Source organism: Xyrauchen texanus, chromosome 13 (assembly GCF_025860055.1).
Source record: "Xyrauchen texanus isolate HMW12.3.18 chromosome 13, RBS_HiC_50CHRs, whole genome shotgun sequence".
In the NCBI taxonomy this organism is placed as follows: domain Eukaryota; kingdom Metazoa; phylum Chordata; class Actinopteri; order Cypriniformes; family Catostomidae; genus Xyrauchen; species Xyrauchen texanus.
Genome location: NC_068288.1, coordinates 45788874 through 45798873, shown reverse-complemented (window position 1 = coordinate 45798873; position 10000 = coordinate 45788874). Strand labels below are relative to the sequence as shown.

Here is a 10000-nt window from a genome sequence, read left to right as displayed (position 1 = left end):
TGTTACGCTGAACAGAACGCAAAGTCTTAGTCCTTATTCATATGCTTAATAGGGATTTCAAACAAATGTCATCACTTAACAATCTCCAAGCCCAAGTTTTAACGCCATTGTTATAATCAGTGACTTTGTGGCGCACTATTAAGACCATAAAAGCCATAAAAGAGCTTTGGGAATGATTTGTCCTCTTCAGTTACACGCAATATGATTTTCAGGATGTCTCATAGTGTTTACACATCTCTGCAGCTTTTGTTCGCTGTAGTTTGTTGGCAAAAACATTACTCCCCCCCCCTCGTTTCATTTTCATTGTCCCAGAAAACCAATTACTCCGGCTTGTCTGTCATCCTCTCTTTTTATTGGAAGTGTCAGTTGAAATTTAATTTGAATGTTGCATGTAATGCGCGGGCAGCTCAGAATCCCTCATTATCGCAACGCTGCATGCTTAATTGGATTGGAGAATACAAAGACTGAATTAACTTACATGATGTTTAAATTACATTGTTCTACTGTGGGCTTATGGAAGAGTCCACCCTAATAAAGCACAAAGTCATGTGCGATTATACCTGCTCCAAGTAGATTCAGAGCGCCGTACCGTTGCCAGGCAAAATAAGTATTGTAGTTAAGTTAGTCAGTAATATCGGTTCTCGGTGGAGTGTAATAATAATGAAGTCTGGACAACGAGGACGATTAGTTTCATTCTCACTGATATTGCATTTGCTGGAAGCATTGAGTTAGATGTCTGCATGCCACTACGTTATGTTATTTGCACACAAACACACTTATAAGGGTGTTTTTCAACTATGGGAACTTGTGTTCCTGTGGGCTTTTATATAAACTCTTAAAATACACTTTTCACACTCACAAGAGTTGATTTTATATGTCTCTAACAATGTCCAACAGTGCATGTGTACATGCATCACTGGAGATTTCGATCACATTTTACAATGCATTGACTTTTTACTCTCCCAAATTGGAACGGCCAATTCTTACTACTTAGTTGGTTCCTCGTGGTGGCGCCGTTGCTCGCCTCAATCCGGGTGGCGGAGGACGAGTCTCAGTTGCCTCCGCTTCTGAGACCGTCAATCCGCGCATCTTATCACGTGACTCGTTGTGCATGACACCGCGGAGACTCGCAGCATGTGGAGGCTCATGCTACTCTCCACGATCCACACACAACTCACCACACGCCCCATTGAGAGAACCACTAATCACCACCACGAGGAGGTTACCCCATGTGACTCTACCCACCCTAGCAACCGGGCCAATTTGGTTGCTCAGGAGACTCGCTGCATGTGGAGGCTCATGTTACTCTCCACGATCCACACACAACTCACCACAAGCCCCATTGAGAGAACCACTAATCACCACCACGAGGAGGTTACCCCATGTGACTCTACCCTCCCTAGCAACCGGGCCAATTTGGTTGCTTAGGAGACTCGCAGCATGTGGAGGCTCATGCTACTCTCCACGATCCACACACAATTCACCACACGCCCCATTGAGAGCGAGAACCACTAATCATGACCACGAGGAGGTTACCCCATGTGACTCTACCCTCCCTAGCAACCGGGCCATTTTGGTTGCTTTGGAGACTCGCAGCATGTGGAGGCTCATGCTACTCTCTATGATCCACACACAACTCACCACACGCCCCATTGAGAGAACCACTAATCACCACCACGAGGAGGTTACCCCATGTGACTCTACCCACCCTAGCAACCGGGCCAATTTGGTTGCTTTGGAGACTCGCAGCATGTGGAGGCTCATGCTACTCTCCATGATCCACACACAACTCACCACACGCCCCATTGAGAGAACCACTAATCACCACCACGAGGAGGTTACCCCATGTGACTCTACCCACCCTAGCAACCGGGCCAATTTGGTTGCTTAGGAGACTCGCTGCATGTGGAGGCTCATGTTACTCTCCACGATCCACACACAACTAACCACACGCCCCATTGAGAGAACCACTAATCACCACCACGAGGAGGTTACCCCATGTGACTCTACCCACCCTAGCAACCGGGCCAATTTGGTTGCTCAGGAGACTCGCTGCATGTGGAGGCTCATGCTACTCTCCACGATCCACACACAACTCACCACACGCCCCATTGAGAGCGAGAACCACTGATCATGACCACGAGGAGGTTACCCCATGTGACTCTACCCTCCCTAGCAACCGGGCCAATTTGGTTGCTTTGGAGACTTGCAGCATGTGGAGGCTCATGCTACTCTCCACGATCCACACACAACTCGCCACACGCCCCATTGAGAGCGAGAACCACTAATCACCACCACGAGGAGGTTACCCCATGTGACTCTACCCGCCCTAGCAACCGGGCCAATGTGGTTGCTTAGGAGACCTGACTGGAGTCACTCAGCACGCCCTGAATTCAAACTCGTGACTCCAGGGGTGATATCCAGCGGCAGTACTCGCTGAGATTCCAGGACTCTTACATATGCAACTTTTAATAAAATGTATTAAATTTAAATGAACCAAGATTAAGTGCTGTAAAAGTATAGTTCATTGTTAACAAATGCATCATCGTTTTAAAGTGTTATCATATAAATCATATTTATGTTTATACTTTTTGCATAATTTGACAAAAGTACAGCTTGATTGGAAATGCAACATGGCAAGTGAAATTTACTTTGATTTTTCTTGATTTTCTTCACACGTATTTCATGTTTCTCACTGACATTTCTCAGTAAATTACACTTCATTTATATAAACTTTACTAGGGGAATTTCATGGTTGTGATGGAATGGAAATGACACCACGTGTGAAGGAAAGTCTTAATTTGTGTCAAAAAACATGTTAAAATGGTTTATATTTACTGTAGATTTTCATAGTTTTCCAAATGTAAGAACTACAATTTTTATGATGGATCTTCATATTGCATGTGTTTATTTACATTGAATAAAATGTATTTAATGTTCATAAATCAGCATTTAGTTGCTAGTTTCCAAGGCATCTTTTACCCGGGTTGCGTTCGTAATGAATGCGCTGTAAACATGCATGCACATGTGAGTGTTTTTACGAGAGCATCATCATGTATGCACTATAATTTAAACTCTTTAGTTTTGAAATATGCAGCTGTTCACAGACACACATGCCCACATGTGCACAAGTGCATACGTACACATACGAGAGCCACATTTTAATTGAGAGATGTATGCAACAATCATCTTAATAATTGCACACAAAATGGCGTGCAACACATTCATGTTACCGTGTTAGACCTGAAACATAGTGTACACAAATACACGCAAATGCTTCCAGAGATGCAAGCTCGATTTTAAGCATCGTTGCGTTCCGAAACTTGAAATTCCTAATGCAGTTTATAATGCATTGCATCTTCGTGTTGTATTCTCAATGTTGCCACAAGGGGCGCTACAGTGCAGTTACTCTTTCACTCAGACATTTGAAGAAAACTTTAATGCCCCTCTTGAGTACGGAGGTTTGTTACTGCCACGGTACTACCAGAACTGCACGCTTGTGTTCACGTAGAGTTTGTTTCTGGCCTAAATTGGGCATATTTCAATGCAATTTTACATGCACGGGTGCTGCAACGAACTGGTCTGCATGTAAAATTCGAAATATTTTGCTCACCACTTTAAAAATCAAAAGAAAAAGCGTTCCGTCATAGATGCAGAAATGGACCTCTTTCCGAATTTTGACTGTGACAACATCCTATTTCCAACCATATTTCCTCTTTAAAGCTGCTGTTTCATGCATGCTCAAAAATCACACACACCCGTCTGCATTTTGGTGCACAAATCTCATGGCATATTTCGTTTCAAGAGCCATGTAGGCACCAAGCATATCAGATACGAATATAATTAGTATCAGTCAATTCACACTGAAACCGCAGGTGCGTTTTGAATATGTGTTTGTCTAATCGTTTCATCTTTCTTTCTTGTTTTGGTGCATTTCCTATTGAAACTGAAGTTGGGACGGGATATAAGGCATGGTCCAATAAATAGGCAATAGCCTTTGGCGTACGTCACAGCCTGACAATACCATTAGCCTGTTGCTAGTTGCTTAGCGGGAAGGACATTGCCATTCTAGAGAGCATTTAACTGAACAAAATATCATCAATATGTTTGGTCCTGAAGAAAAAGACACGTGTCTATCACCAAAAAGTGTATTTTTTTTCAACTAGCATATACACTAGCATATAAATAGCATCAAAGCTAACACACATGAACAAGGACACAAGGCTCAAATTTTTATTTTTGATAATTCTCTGTATCTTGACACATTTTCGCTCTGTTTATGTGATGACACTGATATTGTGTTGCGAGTAATCGCATGTAAAGGCAGATGTATATGGGGATTATACAGCAGTCTGTTTTAATGCAGCATTTCATCTCTTGAAATCAGTTTCCTTGTTCTTCTTTTTTGGAACATTGCAAATGCTGATGTGTGAGAATGGTGTTATCTAACCATCGAGTTCTGCCCTAGAAACCTCTTTTACATTTTCGGTCCTGTTAAATACAATGACGTATTGTGCCGCCCTTTTTTTAACATCCTTTCTATCCTCATTTCCACTCATCTGAATAATGCAAATGTTTTTTTATTTTAAATACGCAGCGTTTTAGATGAAGAAACAAATATTAGCGTGCAGCAGACAGGAGATGATGCAGCACTGATTTAAATGGGATATTAACATGGTTTGCTCGACTCTGCATTAAGAAATCAATTTGAGCTGCAATGTTTGAGAGCGCTCTCATAGAGAAAGAGAGTCAGTGAACTGTCACAGCACATTACGCAGCCATCGCTTGATTGAAAGCATTCTGGAATTCACGGCATCCCATTTTTATTTCATGATGTTTGCAGTAAAAGACAACTTGCATCTGCGTAGCCAAACATGAAGAGCATGTTGGGAGATGCAAGCGTCGGGTATAGATGCATTTGAAGAACTCTTAGAAATCAGCTAGATAAGTGCAAAACTCACCGCCATGGTAATAGGGTGTCGCGAGTGGTTGCTAGGGAGTTACTAGGGGGTTGCTCGGGTGCTGTGGGTGGTTGCTATAGCAGGTATCACTATTACTTGCTTATATTTAGGGGTAGATATTTGAACAAACCTCTACCACCAAATATTAAACTTGTAACTCAGGCATGTAACTCATCCTGCACCATTTGTGCAACAGACATGAAATCATGTGCACTCGCCCTGGCCAATCATATCACCCTAGAAACCACATAGCAATGTGCTAAATTCCAATCAGAACACTCTAGCAACTGCATAGCAACATTATAAATGCCACTCTGAAAACCTCTGCAATCACATAGCAACACCCTGGCCAAACAAAACACCCTAGCGACTGCATAGCAACGCATTAAATGATAATCAGAACACCCCAGCAACAGCATTGCAATGTGGAAAATGCCACTCAGAACACCTCAGCAACTACATAGCAATGCCCTGGCCAATTACAACACCCTAGCAACCACATAGCAACATGCAAAAGGCCAATCAGAACACCTCAGCAACTGCATAGCAACGCCGTGACCAATCACAACACCCTAGCAACCACATAGCTACAAAATAATCAGAACATCCCACTAAATAACAACACACTAAATGCCATTCAGAACACCCATGCAACTGCATAGCAATGACCTGGCAAATCAAAACACCCTAGCGACTGCATAGCAACACACTAAAGATAATCAGAACACCCTACCAACTGCATAGCAATGTGCTAAATGCCACTCAGAACCACTCAGCAACCACATAGCAACGCCCTGGCAAATTACAACACCCTAAAAACCACGTAGCAACATGTTAATAGCCAATCAGAACACCCCATCAGCTGCCTAGCAACACACTAAATGCCATACAGAAAACCTCAGCAACCATATAGCAACACCCAGGCCAATCACAACACCCTAGAAACCCCATAGCAACGTTCTAAAAGATAATCAAAACACCCTAGCAACCACATAGCAACACGCTAAAAGATAATCAGAACACCCCAGCAACTGCATAGCAACATACCATTCAGAAAACCTCAGCAACTATATAGCAATGCCCTGACCAATCACAAAAACCTAGCAACCATGTAGAAACATGCAAAAAGCCAATCAGAACATCTCAGCAACTGCATAGCAACAGCATGACCAATCACAACACACTAGCAACCACATAGCAACGCACTAAAGATAATCAGAACCCACCCTGCAACTGCATAGCAATGCTCTGGCAAATTACAACACCCTAAAAACCATGTAGCAACATGATAATAGCCAATCAGAACACCCCAGCAACTGCATAACAACGTGATACATTTCACTCAGAACACCTCAGCAACCACATAGCAATGCCCAATGCAACTTTGGATCAGGCAACTGCCACTCACATGTTCTTCAGAAAAAATTAAACATCTAGTTTGCTATTCGTGTGTTTCTTGTTAGCACTGCATTATGCGCACCTTATTTTTTTGTGTGTAAATATGTATGTATCTCATCTTATATGACATGTAAACACTCGTGGCCTACTATAAAAACATGAAAGTATTTCACCTGAATGTAAACAAAACACTCATTTAGTGTTTGTGTTCAAAACCGCATCCTCACAGCAACTCTCTCTCTCTGTTCCCTGTTCAGATCACAGGAGAGAAGCGGCCATCCTCCGACATGATGAAGCCCAAACCCAAACCTCAGAAGAAGAAGAAGAAGAAGGACCCGAACGAGCCGCAGAAGCCCGTCTCGGCGTATGCACTGTTCTTCAGGGACACTCAAGCCGCTATCAAGGGCCAAAACCCCAACGCAACCTTCGGAGACGTCTCAAAGATTGTGGCTTCGATGTGGGACAGTCTGGGGGAGGAACAGAAACAAGTAAATAAACATTTTATTGCTCAGAAGTTGCACTTTTACAGTTGACGAGGCTTATTAGAGTTCTCAGTTGTGTTTTATTGCAATATGGATGGATGGATGGATGGATGTGTAATGGTAGTCAGCTGGTAAGTAGCTGGATGTGTAAACTGGCCTCAAGAGGCACACCAGCGACTGGCGCTAGAGTCTTAAGCCTCCTCGTTAGCGAGCCCGCCTCCCATGCCGGAGATGCTGGTTTGAATCCCCTCAGAGCAGGTTGAGCAGGACCGTTTACAGATGTATGAATGGACAGATGGATGGATGGGTGGATGGGTGGGTGGTTGGATGGATGGTTGGGTGGTTGGGTGGTTGGTTGGATGGCTTGATGGATGGATGGATGGATGGATGGATGGATGGATGGGTGGGTTGATGGATGGATGGGTGGTTGGTTGGATGGTTGGGTGGGTGGTTGGGTGGGTGGATGGGTGGATGGATGGATGGATGGGTGGGTTGATGGAAGGATGGATGATGGATGGATGGGTGGATGGATGGATGGATGGATGGATGGATAGGTGGATGGATGGATGGTTGGGTGGTTGGTTGGATGGTTGGGTGGGTGGTTGGGTGGGTTGATGGATGGATGGATGGATGGATGGATGGATGGATGATGGATGGATGGATGGATGGGTGTTGATGGAAGGATGGATGGATGGCTGGTTGGGTGGGTGGATGGAAGGAAGGATGGATGGATGGTTGGGTGGGTGGCTGGTTGGATGGATGGATGGGTGGGTTGATGGATGGATGGATGGATGGAAGGATGGATGGATGGAAGGATGGATGGATGGATGGATGGGTGGGTTGATGGAAGGATGGATGGATGGATGGTTGGGTGGGTGGGTGGATGAATGGATGGGTGGGTGGGTGGTTAGATGGGTGGGTTGATGGATGGATGGATGGATGGATGGATGGATAGATGGATGGGTGGGTTGATGGAAGTCCTTTAGTAGTCCTTTATTGTCACATAGTAAACCAGTGAAATTGGCCATCGACCTGTCCATACAAACATACATATGACAAGGGGGTAGACAGGACAGGAAGACAGGGAATTAGAAATAAATACAGCATGACATGAGGAGAGGTGAGGAGAGAAAAAAAAGGCAGCCCAATTTATCCCAAATTACAGTGTGGGAACAGGAAAAAAAACACCTCAGCAACATAAGCACATAATCAGTACACTCTACAACATGAACAAGACTTGCAACAGGCGAGGGGATTGGGGGGTGGAGGTGGCCCAGCACAGGGATGGATGGTTGGGTGGGTGGTTGGATGGAAGGATGGATGGATGGGTGGGTTGATGGAAGGATGGATGGATGGGTGGGTGGTTGGTTGGATGGATGGATGGATGGATGATGGATGGATGGATGGGTGGTTGGTTGGTTGGTTGGTTGGATGAATGGATGGGTGGATGGATGGGTGGGTTGATGGATGGATGGATGGGTGGTTGGTTGGATGGATGGGTGGGTTGATGGATGGATGGATGGGTGGGTTGATGGAATGATGATGGATGGTTGGGTGGGTGGGTGGGTGGATGGATGGATGGATGGATGGATGGATGGGTGGTTGGTTGGATGGATGGATGGATGGGTGGTTGGTTGGTTGGTTGGATGGATGGATGGATGGATGGATGGATGATGGATGGATGGATGGATGGGTGGGTTGATGGATGGGTGGGTGGGTTGATGGATGGATGGATAGATTGATGGATGGGTGGGTTGATGGAAGGATGATGGATGGTTGGGTGGGTGGGTGGATGAATGGATGGGTGGGTGGGTGGTTAGATGGGTGGGTTGATGGATGGATGGATGGATGGATGGATAGATGGATGGGTGGGTTGATGGAAGGATGATGGATGGTTGGGTGGGTGGATGAATGGGTGGGTGGGTGGGTGGATGAATGGATGGTTGGTTGGGTGGATGAATGGATGGGTGGGTGGGTGGATGGATGGATGGATGATGGATGGATGAGTGGGTGGTTGGATGGGTGGGTTGATGGAAGGATGATGGATGGATGGATGGGTGGGTTGATGGATGGATGGATGGATTGATGGAAGGATGATGGATGGATGGATGGATGGATAGATGGAAGGATGGATGGATGGATGGATGGCTCTTTGGGTGGGCTTCCTCGTTAGCACGCCCGACTCTCATGCTGGAGATTCGAGATGTCGAATCCCGCTCAGAGCAGGTTGAGCAGGACCGTTTACAGATGGATGGATGAATGGAAATGACAATTAGTGTGTTTGTTTGTGTGTGTCAGTATTTTTTAAATGTGGTCTACAACAAACAGCTGCTTTTGAATGTCAAATAAGAGGCACCTGCCTCAGTGACAGAGTGCCGAGCGCTCAACCTTCACCACTGATATTTCTCTCGTTCTCTCTCCATCCCTTTTTCTCTCCGAGAGCTGCTGTGTCCTTTTATTTGCAGTTAATTTTTGCCTCCTTCACTCTGCTCTCCTCGCCATGAATCTTCATTTCGCCGCTGTCACCCTTGAATGTGAATTCCTCATTTCCTGGCCTCTTTTTATTTATATCTGTTGCCTGGTGATTCGATCATGCTGAGAATACGAGATTAGCCATCACCCAACACCCTACAATTCCCCTCAAGGACATCTGCTCTCCGAAATGTTATTGTTTGTGCATGTTAACCCATCGTCCACTGGAAGACGTTGATATATGCATAAAACATCTAGCCGTTGTTTGTTGGTAAATAAATAGTTTCTCAGAAATAGCGTATTTTTTCGTAGAATAATACGATTCTGCTTACTGTAAATATTTTTGATCAAAGAAACATATTTAGAGAAATCGTGACTCAAATCAGGAGAGAGCGGAACGGAATCATGAGTTTCGTTTAAAGGGACAGTGCACTCAAAATTGAAAACTCTGTCATCATTTACTCACTCTCATGTCATCCCAGATGTGTGTGACTTTCTTTCATCTGCAGAACACAAATGAAGATTTTAAAAGAATATTTCAGCTCTGTAGGTCCATACAATGCAAGTGAATGGTGACCAAAACATTCAAGCTCCAATAAGCACATAAACGCAGCATAAAAGTAACCCATAAGTCTCCAGTGGTTAAATCCATGTCTTCAGAAGTGAAAGTGATCAATATTTAAGTCT

General features: G+C 44.5%; 1 protein-coding gene across 3 annotated transcripts in view; it reads left to right on the top strand.

Annotated features, from left to right (window-relative positions):
• LOC127653913 (TOX high mobility group box family member 2-like) overlaps positions 1-10000 on the top strand; it is a 177666-nt gene that overhangs the window by 151018 nt on the left and 16648 nt on the right. For all 3 annotated transcript variants that reach the window (XM_052140766.1, XM_052140767.1, XM_052140765.1), the window contains one exon: positions 6617-6847. In XM_052140766.1, coding sequence (XP_051996726.1) covers positions 6617-6847 — 231 coding nt within the window. The remainder of the gene's footprint in view (positions 1-6616; positions 6848-10000) is intronic.